The sequence below is a fragment of the Lissotriton helveticus genome, chromosome 6, assembly GCF_964261635.1.
Source record: "Lissotriton helveticus chromosome 6, aLisHel1.1, whole genome shotgun sequence".
NCBI classification, from domain to species: Eukaryota; Metazoa; Chordata; class Amphibia; order Caudata; family Salamandridae; genus Lissotriton; species Lissotriton helveticus.
In genome coordinates, this window is record NC_136067.1 from 195,988,254 (window position 1) to 196,010,709 (window position 22,456).

Sequence of the window (22,456 nt, forward strand, 5' to 3'; positions counted from 1 at the left end):
GTGGTGGCAGGTTCAAGGGAAGTTTGCAGTGTTCCCATTGAAGATGTTTTGAAATCTTTAAAAAAATATTCTTTTAAGCAGCTCTGGTGCCTGGTCCTTTTAAGGAGTACCCCTGTAGTGAAAAGTTTAAATATAGGGCTCTCTGATTTGCTAAGGGAGATTTGTCTCCCTTTGGAATTTTTGCTACCATAAAACTGTTACTGCTCTATCTGACCCACGCTCTATTGAGGTCAGCCTTAACTTGTGCCTAGCTGCTGGACAAGCGCAACTGGATGACAGGGATTATTGCTCAACATTAATATTTTTGGTACTATTTGAATCTAAAGATGTAAAAATATGATAACTTGGGATGCCCTTTTGGATTTGTGTCATTTTGATGTTTTATTTATTAAGATTTACTCTATTTTTCTAAATTGATTTGGGATTTTCCATGTGTTGTGTGTTTTGACTTTATTGCTGTTTTGGTACTGAATAAATACTTACATATTGCCTCTTGGCCAAGCTTGTCTGCTCTGTGTCATACCTACCAGTGGGCTGATCTCAGGCTTATTTAGTGACCTTAAGGGATCACCCTGTCAAGATGGTTCCTGGAGGTGGGTACTGACCCCTTCAAATAATACCCCGATTTCTTCATCATTGGTGACATCACTAATGACATCTCAAATGAAATCAACCATATAATTGCTGCTCCATACTTACAAATATCATATAAAAACTGAAGATAGTTAGTTAAGGGACTCCAGTCATGTACAGCATTGAGTTACTAGAAATAGCATAGCCTTGGGAGGCAAATGCATTTACAGATAAATGCTAAACACACCTGATGTGAATTAAGAGTCATATTTCCGATTAGACTTAAGGTCAAAGTTTGTCACAATAAATGTCAGAAATGTCATAGCTTCTGTTGACAAAAGATTATCCACTAGTGTATGTCTGAGCATCTACCCATGGTATATTAAAGCAATAATGGTAACAGTTAATATGAAGCGCACAGCGTGTATAAGCAGGTAAACACAATTTCAAGTCCAATTGGTGCTCTAAGTGGAGAGAGTAGGTTACCACTACTCTATAAATGTCATAAATGACTGAACATAGGCAATAATCCACCAAGCACTCGTCTTCAAATATAGTCTGTAAGATCCCAATGTTCAAAATTCGTTTATTCCATCAATTCTTCATCAGATTTCTTCATCCAATATATGACAAAATAACAGCCAACACGTGTTTCGTCTGATCAGTATATGATATACAGACTTCTTCAGGGCTGTAATTAATACAGTAACCAAAATTACAAAAAGTAGTACTGGACTCAATATTCACAATAGAATACACCGAATCCGTGTAATAAGGAAAGGTAAGTCAAAGAAGTACCCGTCACCAAGAATAAAGCTTGAAAACCCAAAGTGTATCCATCAGTATCTAGTACCCGAGTCTGAGTACATTTCAACATATATTTTAGATCGTATAATTATAAGTAACCTAAAATACCAGATAGGACCCAGTCACCAACCACAACAGCAGATTGGTCAACATGCTAGTATTATTACATCCTCAGTAACTCACCATTACTCTTAATGCGAATAATTGTAATTCATAATCCTCACGGTAAAATCAAATTCTTCAGTCCAAACCAATCGAAGTAATAATCTGTAAGTAAAGCTAGTGTCTATTAATATACACTATATTTATATTATAGCGCTCATACGCCAAACTGAGGCTAAACACACTCCACTATCTTCCTGCCCAATTGCTGTATACTCCAGATTGGCCAGCACATCGCATAAGTATTAGCTACTGATATATATACAGTTCTCTCAATAACTTCTCTGTTTACAAAAGGTATACAGTCTGTGATTAACTAATATACAGTTGTATCATTATCCAGTAAATACCTTAATGTATGAGTAGAGTCGCCTTCCAATAGTTTGCTTCGTCTCAAAGTTACAAAATCGGCATGGTCAAAGTCAGACCCTCGTAAATATTCCACAGTATCTCGCTATCCTTTTATCTATAGACCGAAATCAGTATAGTAAGTGCATTAGCGTGCGCCCTGGTGTCAATAGCGTCACATATAATGCGTATTCAAATCTCTAAATATCTGTATTGATATCAGTAACCAATAAATACCTCAGTCTTTAAGTAAATTCTCAATCCAATGTAAGGCTTCCCTGTTTACTTCGTTTCCAGTCAGCAGTAAGAGACTCTCAAAAGTATTCCGAAGTATCTCGCTATCCTCATAACAGTGGGCTGTAAACAAATTAATAAGGTGCATTAGCGAGCGCCCTTCTATCAAATAGGCATCTCACGCCCAGCGCTGGTTATGACTTTCAACTCACCGCATATCTGCTCCTCGCTCATCCATAGACGGTCGCGTTTGGCAAACGCGCCATCTTAGAGTAGCAATAAATAGTCTAAACCGCGGGCGCCATCTTTAAGTGGCGTGTCACAATGTATACGCACAATCCAACAGAGTATTCCCAGTCCTAACTATAATATGCAGCACATCTATATGCATTTAGTTCCCCAGCGTTAAATCTGTTAATACTCGCCGCGTAATTGTTCATAAATCATCCTGGGGCTATCGCGTTGTACACGCGCGCCCTGTTTGAGTAGTAATATCTAACCACATACGCAGGCGCCATCTTGTAGTAGTAATTTACGAGTACGTAGTCATAATACTTTAGAATATTATCAATTCTAGGATCGGGTTACTGCTAGACCACTTTGTCAGTAAGTACCATAAACTCATAGTTAATTATAATCCATTATTTCAATGTGGCGTAAGAAACGAAAAATAAGTGCTATTAATTACAAGCGCAACCCCCTGCGCTGTTTACATTCATTAATGTTTACACCCCACTGTTATGGGTATCTCAGATCGTATGTACGTATATTAATGAAGTCTACGCATATTTCCACTAGTACTGATAGTGCCCAACTGTATAAAATCCTGAATAAACACTGGCATCTTTTACAGATGGATATAGACCTAATACCTTTTATTGGAGACAAACCTGGACTTACTTTTAGAAGGGGTCGCACTCTTTCCAGTCCTAGCTACCCTTTGAAGAAAACAGTTCCTGACTGGCTCACTGGGAGATCTACAGGCTTCCACAAATGTGGAAGATGTAGCTCCTGTAGGTGGGCGGTAAACAAGATCAGAACTTTCAACTATAACAATACAGGTGAACATCAGATTAACATGTTTATTAACTGTGATACTACTTTTGTTGTTTATGTTATAGTTTGTTCTTGTAAACAGATTTATGTTGGTAGCACCATCAGAAAATTGAAAGACAGAATGGTTGAACATTTCCGAGCACTGAAAACAGGGGATACTCGCTATCCCATAGCCTCCCACATCGTTAGGAACTTTCATGAAAAAGAGAAACATGTTTTTAAATTCCATGGAATCGATCACATCAAATCTGATGTTAGAGGTGGGAATAGGCAATTACAGTTAAGACGCAGAGAAGTCATGTGGCTATTAAAGCTTAAGGCAGTTGAACGTGGTCTGAACATCGACCACGAATTTGAATACTATCTAGGACAAGAATGACTCATGGAGTTTGAGCAAAGTATATGGCTCTACTCTGATAGAGCTTAAATGATGTACAGATGAACAGAATGTACTATGTTTGTTACTGTAATTCTTACCCTGTCCTCCTTTCATAATCTTCCTGACTCCTGGATATACGTAAGAACTCTGCTAAACCAGAGCAGAATGATAATACCACTTGGACCCTTTTAACTGACACACACTGCCAGATGTGGGTCGATTGGACCTTGATAAGATTGACCAATGGAAATTGAGAATTACTCACTGTAGTAATATAATATGTTGGTATAATGGAATATATACATAATGAGGAACACTAGTGGAAATATGCGTAGACTTCATTAATATACGTACATACGATCTGAGATACCCATAACAGTGGGGTGTAAACATTAATGAATGTAAACAGCGCAGGGGGTTGCGCTTGTAATTAATAGCACTTATTTTTCGTTTCTTACGCCACATTGAAATAATGGATTATAATTAACTATGAGTTTATGGTACTTACTGACAAAGTGGTCTAGCAGTAACCCGATCCTAGAATTGATAATATTCTAAAGTATTATGACTACGTACTCGTAAATTACTACTACAAGATGGCGCCTGCGTATGTGGTTAGATATTACTACTCAAACAGGGCGCGCGTGTACAACGCGATAGCCCCAGGATGATTTATGAACAATTACGCGGCGAGTATTAACAGATTTAACGCTGGGGAACTAAATGCATATAGATGTGCTGCATATTATAGTTAGGACTGGGAATACTCTGTTGGATTGTGCGTATACATTGTGACACGCCACTTAAAGATGGCGCCCGCGGTTTAGACTATTTATTGCTACTCTAAGATGGCGCGTTTGCCAAACGCGACCGTCTATGGATGAGCGAGGAGCAGATATGCGGTGAGTTGAAAGTCATAACCAGCGCTGGGCGTGAGATGCCTATTTGATAGAAGGGCGCTCGCTAATGCACCTTATTAATTTGTTTACAGCCCACTGTTATGAGGATAGCGAGATACTTCGGAATACTTTTGAGAGTCTCTTACTGCTGACTGGAAACGAAGTAAACAGGGAAGCCTTACATTGGATTGAGAATTTACTTAAAGACTGAGGTATTTATTGGTTACTGATATCAATACAGATATTTAGAGATTTGAATACGCATTATATGTGACGCTATTGACACCAGGGCGCACGCTAATGTACTTACTATACTGATTTCGGTCTATAGATAAAAGGATAGCGAGATACTGTGGAATATTTACGAGGGTCTGACTTTGACCATGCCGATTTTGTAACTTTGAGACGAAGCAAACTATTGGAAGGCGACTCTACTCATACATTAAGGTATTTACTGGATAATGATACAACTGTATATTAGTTAATCACAGACTGTATACCTTTTGTAAACAGAGAAGTTATTGAGAGAACTGTATATATATCAGTAGCTAATACTTATGCGATGTGCTGGCCAATCTGGAGTATACAGCAATTGGGCAGGAAGATAGTGGAGTGTGTTTAGCCTCAGTTTGGCGTATGAGCGCTATAATATAAATATAGTGTATATTAATAGACACTAGCTTTACTTACAGATTATTACTTCGATTGGTTTGGACTGAAGAATTTGATTTTACCGTGAGGATTATGAATTACAATTATTCGCATTAAGAGTAATGGTGAGTTACTGAGGATGTAATAATACTAGCATGTTGACCAATCTGCTGTTGTGGTTGGTGACTGGGTCCTATCTGGTATTTTAGGTTACTTATAATTATACGATCTAAAATATATGTTGAAATGTACTCAGACTCGGGTACTAGATACTGATAGATACACTTTGGGTTTTCAAGCTTTATTCTTGGTGACGGGTACTTCTTTGACTTACCTTTCCTTATTACACGGATTCGGTGTATTCTATTGTGAATATTGAGTCCAGTACTACTTTTTGTAATTTTGGTTACTGTATTAATTACAGCCCTGAAGAAGTCTGTATATCATATACTGATCAGACGAAACACGTGTTGGCTGTTATTTTGTCATATATTGGATGAAGAAATCTGATGAAGAATTGATGGAATAAACGAATTTTGAACATTGGGATCTTACAGACTATATTTGAAGACGAGTGCTTGGTGGATTATTGCCTATACCCATGGTATATAGTTGCAATAAAGTGCTATAGACAAACCCTACTTAATTAGGATGCTTATAAGGTGTGAAATATTTATTTCCAGAACGTTCCTGATTAATTTGAAGCATTGCAGATTGTCTAACAATGTAGAATATAGGGGTGACTCACTTGGAAGTGGTTTAACTCATTCTAGGACAGAGAGCATGGCTTTAAAACTGTGTGCTATGATGCTCATCTCAGAAAAGTGTTCATTGTGTTTTACCAAACCATACATATGGCATGGCAGAAGGTGTCTCAGTGGGAAATGTATACCCATACACCTCTTGGTTTAAAACTGCAGTTCTTGGGATGCTTTTAAGAGGGTGACCCTGTTAGGATGACTAGAGTATGAACTCTTTTTTGGATAGTGTTCATGGTTTAAAAATGTAGTGCCCCCCTTTAAGTCTATAGAGGCAATTTGTTTTTGACCGGCTGAATTGCCAGTAAAAAGAAGGTAACATCCTCTAGATTTTGGAGGCTTGACAGATATGCTATGTGCATAGCATGTGATCAAAGGTTATGTCCATTATGACTTGATTTAGCATAGGTATATCTTGTAAATTACTTCTGGCCACAAACCTATTGGACACTATGAAAAGTATTGAATGACGTCATCAGTAATTAATGAAATGTCATCCCATTTGAGAAGTCCTCAGTGATGTCGCTAATGATGCCATCAGAGTGGTGTGATATGTGAGGTCATAAGCAATGCAAGACTGATGCACAAATTACAGCTAGGTCACTAAATTATAACTGACGATTTTCAGTGTTAGGTGTTTAAATGAGACAAGAAGAAATATTTATAAAACAAATAACTATAGTTTTACTTAAACTCTTGTTTTGTTAAAAATTTCAATTCAATCATGGAACCAACCAGGCTCTGGGACTGTGCCTTGGGAACCTTGGAACTCACCCTATCCCCATTCCTCTTCTGAGAAAGGACGTGGGTCCCTACATACCTCCCACTACATTATGACCTATCTGGGCAACTACAAACCTTTCCCACCACCCTGTGTTAGGAAGTACCTGAATCAGTCCCCTTATGATCACTCCCAAATACCTTTCCAGACCCTCTGGTACTCACTCCAATGGATCAGAGAACTCGCACTCCAACAGGTGTTGGCATCGCCCTGGAAAACAACAACGGAACATGTGTTCTCTGACAATCAGATTAAACACCCCTTCGAAATTGTGTGTTCTACCCGTTACCCAACCCTCCAGTGCATCACAACATTTTTCCACCAACTCCGCTCAAGACTGTTGAGAAAGTTTCCTATTGCCCCTGAATCTCAACCTACACCCTTCAGGTGTGACACCCTCTTCCTGGGATCTGGATGTGGAAGTTTCTACACTGGACACAACATTTCTCCATTCACTGGACTCCACCCTCACTGGTGAATCAAGAACACTGAAACTACTCTCAGGGGACAGTGTAGCCTCAAGAACCACTTTCTCTCTAGCAAAGGACCTCTATGCCTCCGCCATCCTCTCCTGAACAAAGGCTCTCTCAGCTTCAGCCTTTCTCTCTTCCACTACCAGCTGCGTAAGCTCCTTGGAAGGCTCCAATTTGAGCCTTTCCAATGCCAGCGGGTGCTCTCTTTTTTCCCTCCTGTCCACCAACTCCCCTGGGGACAGAGAAAGGGGGAGGACACTACTCCTGGCACCAGACCCAGCAAGGGACTCCCTCTCCACAGGGTCCTCACTACCTACTGGTGTCCCTGCCCAGTCATTTCCTCCCTCCTGTGGAGACTCTTCAGGGTCTCCCTCAAAACTACCACTTAGGAATATGGGTGGGTAAAACAAAGGTTCCACCCTGGTCTCTAATACTACCCCCTGTGATCCAATTCAAAGAGGAACAGAGCTCCGTGAAAGTTGCCCTCTATTGCTAGCCTCCTTTCACTGCAGAGACCCTTTACCTCCTCCTCAGTGTACTCTCACAGTGTACTCTCATAGGTCATCTTCATTACAGACTAGCCCCACAAGGTACACAACCTGAAGAAGGAGTATAGAATAAAAAATGACTACTGAGAGAAAATCAGTAGAAATCAAAACACGTGATTGTCTAAAGTGCAACCATGCGTCACTGTGGTACTGCGCAAACTCAAGTCCTATCCTCACTGCTGGCAATTAATGTTAGAAATTGTGTTTCTGGTTTGCTAGGGTATGCACATAAGCCAGGCAGAACCCATCACTTGAGTCAGGGCAAGGGAGTTAACCTCTGAAGATATCCCCTGCTCACCCCTTCGGTATATTGGCAGAGCAGTCAGTCTTATCCCAGAGGCAATGGGTAAAGCGTTTGCGCAACACACCCCTCACAGCAGTGACACACTAGGCTTGCCACAAAAGGGACTCCACACAAGGTTATATAAAAATATCCTTTGTATTATTTGCAAAACACATTGGACCACAACCACATAAAGCACAGTGCCATTAGGCATGGTAGAATTTCACTTAGCACAACACATTATGCATAACCATCAAGAGCAGTGCACCATAGTAAACACTGGCCAGTTGCACACATTAGGGAAATATCATGCCCACATCAGGCAACTTCCTAAACTAATAATCAGTATCCGGATACTGTAAGGTAACACAACCTATATGTCACAGTATCAGGGCATGTAACATGCAGTGACAACCTAAGACCGTGCTCCTCCCTTCCTGGTGCATATTATCTGGTAACACCCACTAGGGTACCGGGCACAGCAGCACCAGCATGCCTCTGGTGGGTTAGGTGGTTCCACACTGCAGGCTTCGGGCCACCGGCCCGCCTACAACAGGGAATACGGCCACTTCCTTTACCACAATGTGGGGGCCTCCGTCGAGGTCTCACCCCATCTCTGCCTCAAAGTACTGTATGCCCCTGGGTAAGCAGGTGTGAGAGAAAAGGGGAGGGGGCACCTGCACTGCGGAGAGAGCTCGCCACCCCGTCCCACAAGTTATCCACAGCCAAGGCAGCTCGCCACAATCCCGTGGAGCAACTACTGAGAACGAAAAAGGCCACTGGCTCACTGTATCACTCCAGTCAGTCCCCTCTGGGCTGGGAAGGCACTGACCACAGTCTCCACCCCTCCATTCTATCATGGAGTCTCCTCCGATGGCAGTCCGCACCCCGATCCGGGGCGGGTGTGCAGCAGCAACTCTCTTTTCTCCCTCGAGAGCATCCTTGCTCTATCTGGCCGACAGCTCTAGTACAAGGGCACTGGGGCACTTGGTGCAGCATCTGGCTTGGGGGCGGGGCTGCGATGGGCCACAGACTTTCTCCTCGATGCTTCTCCCTGGTCAGAGATGTCAGCTAGATACTAGGTAACGCCTGGCAAGCCTATGGTGCTCGCTCTCACAAGTAGCACTCCACAGCAATTTCCTGGCGCCTCCTCACCCTCACAAGTAGCACTCCACATGCGCTGGGCAACAGCAGGTTGGGGAACACAGTGCTCCCTATCAGCAAAGTGCTTCCCACATGCTCTCTACTTACAAACAAAGCACCCAATTTAGTTTACAGGGCCATGCAATCCCCAGACCCTATACTGGGCTAGCCATGCGTTGGGTAAATATCATCAGGCTGGCCATGAAGCCCTGGGACATCACTGAGGCAGAGAACAGGGCACAGGCAGGCCAGCACACAGGGCCACCCATTAGAGTGGCAGTCCCTTATACCATCACGCAGGCAGTAGATTAGTCTCACAACAAAGATTCCTAAAGTATGGCTCAATGGTTAGAGCGGCAGACCCTGATGCAGAGGTCTGGCCCGGGAGCAGGTTTCAATTCCCGCCTCGGCTGGTCTTGGGCTCAATTTCCCCGGACCTGATAATTCTCGCCTCGTGCCTATTCTAATCATGGGTCCCACTCTGCAACTCTGGGCAATAGCTTGCTTAATCTCCACAACGGCCCCAACAGCGCTAGGATGCTTGGCTTCACCTTGGGGGTGCCCAGGAGTGGGCACTTCACCGGGAAAGGCCAGGAAGGGTACCACAGCGGTATGTGTACAGCGCCTTGAGATCCCTTCGGGGGTGATTTGTGCGCTATATAAGCACTAAATTTACATTTACATTTTAAATGGCGGTTTCTCCTGGCAAAGTCCACACAGTGTCTTCTTTCACATGCGGTCAAAGCCCTTTTATTTTTTTGATCTAGGGGCACCTTAAAACACATTTACAAGTGCACAACACTGCCCATTCATAGTGTAGGCCCTGGCCTCAGACACACCACAGAGGGGCAGGGCCAGCATTGTAGAAGGCAGGTACAGCCCGATCCAGGTGCAGGTGCAACTCCCCCAGTACTCCAAATGCAGACCATGCCTATTCAGGTGCAAGGGAAAACTCCTCCTGCTTCTCTAAACTCAGCCAAGATCTTTTCAACCTAGCACTGAGTCACCCAGGAAAAGCAGGACACACCTCAACCCCAGGAACTGGCTGGAGTGAATGCACATCCCCTCTCCCCTGTCAGTCAGAACCAGACAGTCAATAAACATCCAGGCAGGGCACAAAGACACATAGCACATAGAAATGCACACTTTCAAAAGTGTTTGATTGGTTCAGATGCTCCGTCCATTACCACCCCCTTTTGTACCGCGTTTGGCCGCAATAAGTGTGGCAGGGTATGCTCAGACGTGAGTCCCTTGCTCACTTTGCCACTGGATTCAAGCAAGCCGGGCTGAAGACGGCTGTAATGCCAGAAACCGGTCTCGGAAGCTTGTTTCCGGTCCAGGGAAGGCATGGCTCGGCAGTTCGGGCTGGACTGTTCCCATGAGGCACAGGGTCAGACTGATTTGCATATAGCCATGTCTGAACTGGGGTGGCAGAGTGAGCTAAAAAACGGTGATGGATTAAACCCAGATCTTTTGACTGGGTGTGAGTGTTTGATTGGTTCAGATGCTCCGTCCATTACCACCCCCTTTTGTACCACTTTCAAAAGTGGCATTTCTAAAATAGTCATAATAAATCTGCTTTCACCAATAAGCAGATCTTATCACTACTATTCGAAACATACCAACCATGGCCCTTCTACCCTTCTCATGTCAGGAATTACCACTGAATCACATATCAGGGAATCCCCAATACAAACCTATGAGAGAGCAGCCTCATAGCAGTGAGAAACCAAATAGCCTGTTTGTCACTACCAGGACATTCTACACAGTTAAGGCACATGTCCTGCCTTTTACCTACACTGCACCCTCCCCATAGTGCTAGCTAGGGCCTACCTTAGGGGTGACTGATATGTAGTAAAAGGGAAGTTGCATGTGTGGCAACCACGTTATATGCCACATCATGGTGACAGTAAACTGCGCTTGCATACCCTGTAGTGCCAGAGGCTCGAGACAGGTTTCAAAGGCTACTTTGGTGGGTGGTGCAAGCAGCGCTGCAAGCCCACCAGTAGCATTTAATTTACTGGCCCTGGGTATATGTGATACCACTGTACAAGGGACTTATAGGTAAATTAAATATGCCAAACAGGTGTAGACCAACCTTACCAACTACCAGAGAGAGCACATGCACTTTAGCACTGATCAGCAGTGATAAAGAGCCCAGAGTCATAAAACCACCAACAATAGGTTAGAAAAAATACAGGAGGAAGGAAAAAAGTTCTGGGATGACCCTGCAAAAAGGGCCAAGCCGAACAGAGAGGTTTTGACCACAAATGTCTGTCTTTTTCACAGATGAGAGTCCTTTCTCTATATATAATCCAGTTATAGTCCAATTATTAGTTCAGTGTAGCAGGACTAATTATATGACAGCCTGTGCATTGTGATATGTTTGGTTTATGATTTAGTGAAAACGATAGTGAAGAAAGGTGGCAGAGTTTAAAATCTTTTGATGGTTAAAAGTGAAACGTCTGGTGGAATTATTTTAGTTCCAATTTTGTACCGAGTGGTCCTATCTCACCTTATGATGGAACACTGCTATTTGTTTATATCAATCTACCTATTACAAATATGGTATTTTCATCTCAGCTTATTCAATTAAAGTACCAGCTAAAAAATACAATAGTATGGGACTATGTAAACCAATTTTACAAACATATAGATCAAGATGTAGCTAATTATATTGATGACTATAATTATCAAATATGCTATTATTACTCCGCAGACTGTGGCAGCGTGTTTAAACTATCTTATCAGTGGCCTTGTACCCGTTGTTCTCTATTTAATGCTGCACAGAAAGCTACAATGTAATGATAAATGTTTCTGCAGCCTTTCTGTTCTTTGCAGTAAATACACATAGTAACAATGGATTGTATTGCGCTCTAAATTCTCTAAGTCATGTAACATATAGTATGAAATCTTTGAGTGTATGTATGACACTATTGGTCACATCATGGGTGAGATTATAAGTGATGTCTCTTGATTATATTTGTGATGTGATATGTAATGCCACATGCCCATCACCTGGTAACTACCAGTGTTTTTAAAATAAATTCTATTGTAACCACAACATCCATCAAATAAAATATTTCTCTGGGAATTTTTCCATTCTTTTTATAATGTTGGGATGTTTCTTAAGGGATATTTTTTGTGAATGTTGTTTAGATGATGTACATTATGAGACTAAACCCCTTCCTAAATGCATGTTTGGCACTACCTCTGTGTTGTAACCTGGTGTTGTTATAATGCATCCTATCCATAGTTCCTCAGTTCCCTCCTGCTCAGCCAGTGTGTGTGTGTGATGTAATAGAATGTTGATGAGCACCTGAGCTGTAAGATTTTCAGTTGGAGAGAGTGGGCTGAGCAGTGAGGATGCTTCTCCTGGTGGTGAATGTACCTATGACTTGTAACCTAAGTGATACCTTCATTAAATCTACATCTTATAATCTGCATGACCTGTCTACCTGACTCATGTTCACTACGAAGTCATCTTTAACTGGTGACCTTCTGGAAAAAGAAACGTGTGAAAGGTGATTTAAGATGAAGGTGCACCTTCCTGCACAAAAATAACCCTGCATGCAAAGGAGGGAGCCTTGCACTATGGTGGAAAAGTGCATACGCAGGTGCTAGGCAGCACAGTGTGCGCCAGTGCTGGGGAAAGAACAGGAATACATTGTATTGGAATAAATACATTGTATCCCTCCCCTTTCCCTGTAACTCAGCGCAGCAAGGTGACTTGCTGCACTGCCTTACTTTGCCATAAATATGCCCCTGCATGATTAGTAGTGCTCCACCAGTACTCACTTTGATGTCCAAGGGCTCCTATTGGTGCAGAATGACACATATTGCTTCTGAGGAAAATGCTTCTTGACATTTTAATGAGGGACGGGCTGATCATTTGGGCACTTTGCCATATACCCAGTGAGGTATAAGCTAGGAGACTGAATTCATGGCAGGATGGGCTGAAAAGACACAGCCTTACAAGTGAATATGCCCTATTTTGGAAAACATTTGTTGTAACGTGAACCAATCAGTCCAAGTTTTTTCTAAAACAATCTTTGTGGGGAGCATCCCTCCCAAACCCACTGCAGAGGGTCATGCTCTCTCACAACACTCCATGCCAGATCTGAACTTTCTTTTTAACATGGCTGGGTTTGGTTCCAATAAAGCATAGTAATGAAATCTACCAAGTAATCTTTTTTAACAAATATCTTTTTCAAATCTGACATCTCTGTAAATCTGGTGCACTTGAATAACTGCAATCTGTGGCTTTCTTTTTCAGAAAATAAAAATGTTGGCATTAATGATCATGTTCGTGACTTTTGGTCTGCATCAATGCACTGAGGTATGGCGCCAATCTTTATATTTAATAGATACTTTTCTTTAGTTCAAGTGAGCAGTCAAGCTCCCAGAAGAAAACCATATGGCAAAGTGCAGTAGGGTTATTTAATGGTTTACACAATCCTGGTGGGAATTTCGAGTTGATAAGTTACAAATGGTTAAAAAACGCATTCCCTTGAAGACAGATGTTATCAAGAGAGAATTCCGAAATTTGAAAAATTGGTAAAGAACGTGTAGAAATGTCAATGGAAAAAAACAAACATTTTCCATATATATATTTCCATTAATGCGAAGATAATTTGTTAAAAACAGTATCATTTTACCTATCTCACTCAATACATGTAACCACCCTTTTCCTTGTCGATGAAGAGGAATGCCTTATTAATTGCCAGTAATCTTCATTGCTCCTGGTCCTGTTGTTCTCATCCCATTTATTACAAAGTGAGATATACCTATCTTGCAGACACAAAAAGGAACAAAAGGAATTCTGTAACTCTTATAACACACCCTCCCATTGGGAGTACTTAAGTCGTACTTACCCAGCATTCCTCCTGAAGTACCAAGTCCAATATATGAAAGATGGCTGTTTGGGAAGACAACAGGACCAGGAGTAATGAAGACTGTTGGTAAGGAATAGGGCATTACCCACAGGTCTATCATGTCCTCATCCCATTTATTGCAAAGTGAGAATACCCAAGCCAAGCACTCAACATTCATATATAAAAAAGAAATCACAAAATATGCAACATTATACAGCAGCACACACAACTGAGTTATTAATACAAAAACAACATAAATCAGTAGCTAACATCCTGCAACATTTCCAACCCAAAATGTGTATCCTCACCCAATAAACTCTTGAACCTATATTGCCTGACAAAAGTATTAGATGAGGACCAAGTAGCAGACCTGCAAATCTCTGTAAGGGACACCCCCTTAACTCGGCCTAGAAAACTGTCACCCCACGAGTAGAGAGATCAGTCACCCCAGTTGGAACCCAGACAGAGTTTAAGTCAGCTCAATCATCTTCTTAATCCACCAACCAAGGGACAAAGAAGAAGCCTTCTCACCACAGTAGGAAATCCCAAAGGAATCACACAAGGAATCAGACTTCCTGAATGCACTTGTGTGATCCAAATAAATTCTCAAAGTCCGTTTCACATCCAACAAGAACCATGGAACACCATGTCCAGACTCTGAATCTGCTCCCAAAGCAGGCTAAATCACCTCCTAACGCCGATGGAAATTAGTAACCACCTTGGTCACAAAAGAAGAATCTAAACAAAGAACAGCCCCACCAAAGAACAGAAGGATTCACTTGCCATCTGATCCTCCAACTCAACAAGATACCAGGCCAAAGTGATGGCCTCTAAAAAAAAACTAAAAAGTTAAAAACGTAATGTCCAGCGGTTCCAAAGGCTCAAAGGGAGCAGCAACCAGAGCCTGCAATATTTGAAGCACATTTCACAACAGTAATAGGGGTTCACTAAAGGCTGAGAAAGATAGAAACTCTTCAACAATCTTGACACCAAATCATCCACATCTGACATGTTCCCCCCAAGAGGACCTAAAAGCATTAATAGCAGCACACAGGGCCCGCAAAGTCGACACAGCTAACCATTTTTTGAAAGCATCCCAAAGAAACTGCAACACATCGGTTAAGGAACATTAAAGGGGAGCCAACTGAAAAGACCCACACCAATACTAAAAATTACCCCAATACCTCTCATAGGACTTGAGTGTAGAAGGCCTACAAGATCTCTGAATGGCCACAGCTAAGTGCCAAGGAGCCCCTTGTGCTGCAGCCCCCTCCTCTGAACTTCCACACCGAGAGATGTACCCTCAGAAGAGGTAAGAAGATAGCAGACCGCAAGGGAGAAGATAAGCAAGGAATCAACCAAGGGCCCTGAACTACTAGGAGCTTGAAAGTAGGAAACCAAGACTGCCGTGGCCAGAAGGGAACCACCATCACAACCAAGTTGGATTCCCCCATCAAATGAGCCAGAAAATTGGAGGGAAAGCATAAAACAGCTGGGATAATCAAGGAACGGTCAAAGCATCCACCCCCCAGAATCCCTCCTGGTGGCAGCGTGCATGAAACCTGGGCACCTGAGCATTTAGCTGGAAAGCAGATAGGTCCAGGAAAGGTACACCAAACCTCCTGCACACTTGATGAAAGATCACCCGTGTAAGAGAGGAAGGAATGAACCCCACTGATGTTAATTGCCACCAAAGACTGAAGATGCTCCTCCACCCAGCAAGCCAATGGCACTGGCACTGCATTCAGAGACTTGGAATGAATCCCCTCATCCGATGGTTCAGATACGCAAAAGTCACCTGCTTGTCGGAATGCACCACCAAAGTGTGCCCCACCAGAAATTGACAGAACCCTGTAACAGCCCGGTAAACTGTCATCAGCTCCCTCAAATCGGAAGAACCTCTCAACAACCTGGAGTGGTGTCCCACCCAAATGCACTGGCATGCATATTCAACACCACAGGAGGATCAAGCTGTAACAGCATTCCCTTGGAAAGATTGTCCTGTACCGTCCACCAGCTCAGATCTGTAATAATGTCAGGAGAGAGCAGAACTAATTGGTCGAGATCCCAAGAGCTGGGATCCCAACAGGACAGCCGATGAATCCAGAAAGGCTGCAGCTGCCATGAGACGCAGTAGCCACAACCACATCTGGAACAGAAAAGAAGCACCCACCATCATCTTCCCTGCCAATGACATCAAGACCATAGCCCTGGGAACTGGCAGAAAGAACCTGTTCAGGTCAGTGCGAAAACGGGCGCAGTAAATGTCATGTCCTGTGAAGGTACCAACTGACACTTTCCCTGGTTCAGCAGGATCCCATGAGCCTTCGGTGCCGCACACACCACCTGCAGATCGTGAAGAAGCTGCTCCTTCAATGGGGCATGGAGAAGCCAATCATCCAGATAGGAAAACATGTGGATGCCCTGGAGTTGAGGTGAAGCAACAAAGGGAGCCACCACCTTGGTAAACACCCTCAGAGCTGACCGTACTGCAGCACACAAAACTGATAGTGAGTTCCCTGCATTCTGAACCTTAGAAACAACTGGCAGTGTCGAGGAATTGGTACATGGTAATATGCATCCACCTGATCCACTATCATATAGTCAGGAACGAGGTTTTGGAGGGGGAGACTTAGCTTTCCTGTCTCTACCATGGCCAAATGGAAACCTCTCCTGAAAATAGAGAACTGATGACAAGAAGGCTGATGGAAGGGAGACGTTGGCTTCAATGACTGCGTATCGGACGTGGCCTGTTTAAGTAAAGAGAAATGTTTCTTTTCCTTGAAGAGTTTGTGTAGCTTGTCTTCCAATTCCACCACAAACAACATATTTCTCTGGAAAGGCAATCTGAGGGTAGAATCATTGGGCCAAATCCATTAGCCAATCCTTCAAAACCAAAATCCTGGCTGGCTGCCAGATAAGCCCCACCTGACAGTGCAGATTATCTCACCACATCCAAGGAAACATCAGAGAGATATTCCACCTGGCGTTCGATATTCTCCAACAACACAGAATATTCAAAGGTGTCATCCAAGGTCCGATACAAGGCTTTCACGTCCGAGATCAGAGATTTGGCCTAAAATGTACCATAAATACCAGCCCTGAGGACACGGTGAGAGCGAGAATACACATTCCAAAGGGAGGCATCCATCTACTTATCTACAGCATCTTTAATCACTGGATACTCTGCCAGCGATGTCCTCCCCACTAGACTAGCCACAAATGAATCAATATGAATCAAGTCTGGCAAGCTTTGCTGAACATCCTGCAGAGAGTACAATTTGCATACAAAAGGAGGGTAACTGTTCCTAAAGAGAAAAGTAAAAAAGGGGTGGTTGGAATGAACAGTGGTTAGGGAAATCTTCCTTTATCATAGGCATTTGCTCCTCATGGGGCTGGCACTGCAATGCCCCATGGGCCCAGTGAGAGGGCTCTTTATTGGAGATCTTCTCTTTCTGCTGTTATGATGAGTGAGGGGATGTGAAGCTAGAGTAGTGCATTTAGTGAGATGTGTTTTAAAACTACCTAAAGAGTATCCTTTGGTTTTCATAAAGTGATCCCCGTGGCAGAGCTAAAAACAAAAATGTGAGTGCTGCCAGTGGGATATTATGAACTGTGACATTCTAACAGTGTATCTATTCAGGTCAACATGCATCACACCTGAGAGTTCCAGAAGGGACCCATAGTGTTTCTTCAGGACCAAAAGGTTGTATATCCCTACCCTACACCAAAGCGGGATATGAGACTGGAGTTACAATGATGTTTAGAGAAAGCAAACATTTGCTATACCAACGTGTATGTTGAATCACTAGCTAGATTTCAACCTTACAGAACATAAAGAAATAATACATACATATGTAAGAAGGTTCACATGTATTCTGTAGTTTGTAGGAGTATTACATAAGACATATTGGTAGATACTCCTTATAGACAAGTTTACTATGACATGTTTTTCACAAATGACCTGAGAACATGCTAGGAGCACAAACGTCGCTTCTTTGTGATCAGTGAGTACACCACCCTGGAAATCAGGCAAGTGACATCATCATAAAAATAAGCACCATTATGATAAGACAGACAGACATACATATAGATAACAATGATAAAACAAATCAATATTGTAACTCAGTAAGTGTAGGGTAGAGATATTATCCTGCTGGTGTCTTGGTAAATGCACCTTAGATCAAGGCAGAGAACCGCTTCTTACTGCAGCTCAATGTGGTCCCACACAATATGCATGTGTGACCTACCCCTCTTTTGCCTATCTTTATGTAGTGTGTAGGGCAGAGGGTGGAGGTTTTGATTTTGGTCAGAAATGAATTTCAGGTGTGCCGGCAGGTGCCCATCCCGCATTGTAGATAGCAGGAAAAGGGTGCTTACTATCGCGGCCATCTTGACCGAGTGTTTTTAACATAGACTGGGAGCTAGCATTTAATATTCTGACTCCCACTTTCAAGACTAGGACAGTAAATGAGCATTTGCAGAGGTGTTTGCACTCACTTGTGTGACCAATGTCAGTATTATTGAGGGATCCTTGTATGGGCAGAGAGTCAATGAAAGCTGTGTCGGCAATAGCCCGTCCAGAGTGGGTTAAGCTTGAGAAGTTTGCTTATGTTGCCATCTTGTTGCATTGTTTATAATTAGTATTGGTGCCGTTGTCTCGTATTTGTAAAACAGAGAATAAAAGAATAGAAGAAAATGAGGGTGAACACAATCTGTTAAGAAAGAAAATACTTTCATCCAGACCTTCAATGGGATCTACTCCCACATAATGTTACGAGTATGTGATGTAATATGTTATGGCAGAGAATACTCCTGTAAAGTGATTCAACAATTTTAATTTGTAAAAGTAATTTCACAACAGCAATTGTATTGTGTATCAGTCTTTAAGCACCTTCTTCCTTCACAAGTTGCAAAAAGTCCAGTTCAGAGGGATGTCAACTTCCTTAACGTCATAACGTCATCACATCATCTCTAAGCAGATGGATAACCAGCATGTGTGTTTGCCGAATGAATCAGCCACTCTCCCATATCTTACTGTAGGTTTAACCCAAGGTTCACTGCACTTGTACTGATTAAACATTTTAGTGCTCTTCCAAATGACAGTTCAGTTTACTAAACAGATTAGAAGTGCCCTGCTCCAGGTTCAGATGCCACGAGTACCAGTCATACATTTGCTACACAATCCTGGCTTTAAATGGCCAGACTATATTTTTCAGATGGAATAATATTCTGGTCACATGTCTTACAGTGTCTTCCTACAGCAACTGTTGCTGGAGCTGTCATTAAGGGGGACCATTGAAAATGGAAAATTCCTGCTAACTACGTGGCAAATTATGTTGCAGGTGTGCTACATCAATAATTATGTGGAAAACGTAGCAACCCAACCACCGAATAATATAAATCCACTGGACCTCAACATTTAATAAAGTGCCAAAGTCCAAAGCCATATTATTACATCAATACAGCAAAAACCTGTGAAAAGAATAATATATTGAGTTACAGATTGCATTTTACAATGCCTTTACTCAGGAGACAAGGCTAAAAGTCACACGGTCGTTTCAATGAGATTTTACTTTACTGCAGATATTTAACTCCTCAGGTTCCATTATTAGTTTAAAAAAGACGCGCTCAATGATAAAAAATAGCATATTACGGTTTGTGCTTCTGAACTCATACTATATAGCAGCGTACTATATATCATCGGAATAATGAAAAATATCGTCTCCAATAGCATGTTTTCTATACATACAATACTTTAAATTCAATGTTTTATATTTCTATTTTGGAATCATGACATTTACATCCGATGTTCATTGTTTTAGGAGTTTCCACGCTGTGAATCACTAGATGAAGTGGACACAAGCAAAGAATCTGTTCAGCAGATGATTGTTGAAAAACACAATGAACTAAGAAGAGCAGTAAAACCATGTCCAGGCAACATGCTGAGAATGGTAAGTTTACTTACTTAGCAAAGCATGATTTTAACCGCTGATGTGCAGTCTCTGTCCGTCGGAAGCACAAACCATAAACAAACGCCGAATGGGACACACATTCCACAAACCTAGCTAATACTTTCCAGGGCAATTCTTGTTTTCGTCCAGCTTGGAATTAGGGGGCTTATACTGAGTGCATTTTTGGCATACGTTGTCAGAAAGAGTTCATGCATTTTCTATGTGTTTCTCTCTAGTTGAAGCTCATCAGAGGAATGTAGTAATGCGGCAAGGCTGGTCAGAAAGCAGATCGATTTTACAACAAAATGCTTGAGTAGCACTGTAATTACAGTGGGCCCCATTCACAAAAGTATACTTAGATAACAGTCTAACTTTACGACTTTTGGTATTCAAAAAGGGCATTTACGAGTATTACCTTTACCTTTGTGAATCAGGCCCAATGCCTTTACAAGGGAGCAGTTCTGATCAGCTGTCCTGTCCCTAGGACGGTAAGAAAAGATCAACACGCCAAAATAGGGCACATTCCCAACAAATTGGCTAATAACTTGCAGATGCAGTTCATGTTTCTCTTCACGGTTGTTGTTCTGGGCATTGTAGTTTATGCTTTTCTGTTCACCTTTGGCCCTTCACTTCCTATTGTATGGGAAGGGTGAGGACTTGTTACATAATGTGTTCAATTACGCATATACGTTTGCTAATGAATGAGAGTAACACATTCTTGACATGCTAGTGTGAATTTTGTGCAAGATGATGTTGGCCAAAAGAGGCCTCCTATTGTTCATTGCTTTATGATCAAAGCAACTGTTGTGTGAAATAGGTTAATATTATAAGAACATACCTTCAATTATTGATGGGCACATCCAGCCTACTGCACAGGTGATGGGGTCAGGTTCCACGTTCTAGACTTACTCTGGAAGCCTCGGTCGATGGCTCGTTGGTGCTTGCTTAATTTCTGGCGGGGAGAGAAACATATTGGCCAATGCTACATTACCATTCGATGCCAATGTTGTTGAAGGAACACAGGGCCCGATTCACAGAATGAACTTAAGACTAAATCCTAAACTTACTACTTTCGGGATTCACAGAGTGAACTTACTACTTTCGGGATTCACAGAATGAACTCACTACTTTCGTTATTCACAGAATAGATTTAAGACTACTAACTTTACGTCCGCACTCGGGACGGAAATCCGGGCCCGGAGGCGAAGTTTTCGGCTTGGAGGCGGAGCTTCCGGCTTGGGGGCGGAGCTTGCAGCCCGGAGGTGAAGCTTGCGGCCCAGAGGTGGAGATTTCAGCCATGGCTAAATCCCCACCTCTGAGCCGGAAGCTCCGCCTCCAAGCTGCAAGCTCCGCCTCCGGGCCACAAGCTCCGCCCCAAGCCAGAAGCTCCGCCTCCGGGCCAGAATTTCCGGCCCGAGTGCGGACGTAAAGTTAGTAGTCTTAAATCTATTCTGTGAATACCGAAAGTAGTAAGTTTATTCTGTGAATCCCGAAAGTAGTAAGTTCACTCTTTGAATCCCGAAAGTAGTAAGTCCATTCTGTGAATACCAAATAGTAGTAAGTTTAGGATTTAGTCTTAAGTTAATTCTGTGAATCGGGCCCACAGACTCTTAATCCAAATTTTAATACATTTGTTACAAAGCCAAGAAAAGTCAGACATACAAACACCTCAAAACGAGTGTGTAAATATACATGGGCACTAACACAAAACCAAATGTACGAATAATATTTAGTCGGTGAAAAATGCACAGAATGACCAATTCCTGAATTAAGACTCAAACGATTCTAGAAACTACTTCGAAAGACTTATTCATTTCGGATTGGAATTCAAAAGCATTAATATCTCCCTACTCTATCTCTAGCATACACATTCCTACTTAGCATTTCCTCGGCATGTTTCCTGAAAGGTGTCAGCTCATCACACTCACGTTAAATGGGTCAAGCAGCATAAAGCTACAGAGCTCATTCTAAGATGCTCCCTTCTCTCCAGGTAAGGCAGAAGTACCAGACTCTGTCCCTAACTCCAATACAAAAGTCGAATATCACAAACCCAAGTACATCCCAAGACCACCTCATCCAGTTAGACACCTCCCCATAGGTACATTTCCATGAAGAAATAGAACTTTCAGAGTCTTGCTCAGTGATTCATTTGCTCTTAAATTTCGGAGGAGGAGAGTGCGCGGGCTCCCGGTCCGCGCACAACTCAGGAGCGTTCATCGCCGATCCCCCGGGGCCCCGGGGCACGTCAGCAGCAGATCCTGACAGCGGAACATGTAGCGCACTTGAGTGGGGGGCTCTCTGCCTTCCATGTGCGCGAGTCTAGAGCCCTGAACGATTTTGGGACCGGTAACTAAGATTGGCGGCTGTTGTCCAGATCTAAGAGCCGGATCTCTCAGCAAACGGAGCCCGACGCCACTTTCAGACTGGAGTTCCCCCCTTTGCCCTGACGCCACAGGTGGGCGGGGGGCTGGCGCAAGTGCTACCGGGCATTTGCGGCCCCGCAATGCGGACTCCCACCAGACTGCGTTACCTC

At 42.7% G+C, this 22,456-nt stretch overlaps 1 protein-coding gene across 4 annotated transcripts in view; it reads left to right on the forward strand.

Moving 5' to 3' along the window:
* LOC144761284 (cysteine-rich secretory protein 3-like) overlaps positions 1–22,456 on the forward strand; it is a 410,824-nt gene that overhangs the window by 132,292 nt on the left and 256,076 nt on the right. For 3 of the 4 annotated variants that reach the window (XM_078646732.1, XM_078646731.1, XM_078646734.1), the window contains exons 3-4: positions 13,372–13,434; positions 19,795–19,923. In XM_078646732.1, the coding sequence (XP_078502858.1) occupies positions 13,381–13,434; positions 19,795–19,923 (183 nt within the window). In that variant the 5' untranslated portion in view covers positions 13,372–13,380. The remainder of the gene's footprint in view (positions 1–13,371; positions 13,435–19,794; positions 19,924–22,456) is intronic. The other variant, XM_078646735.1, reaches the window with a different exon arrangement.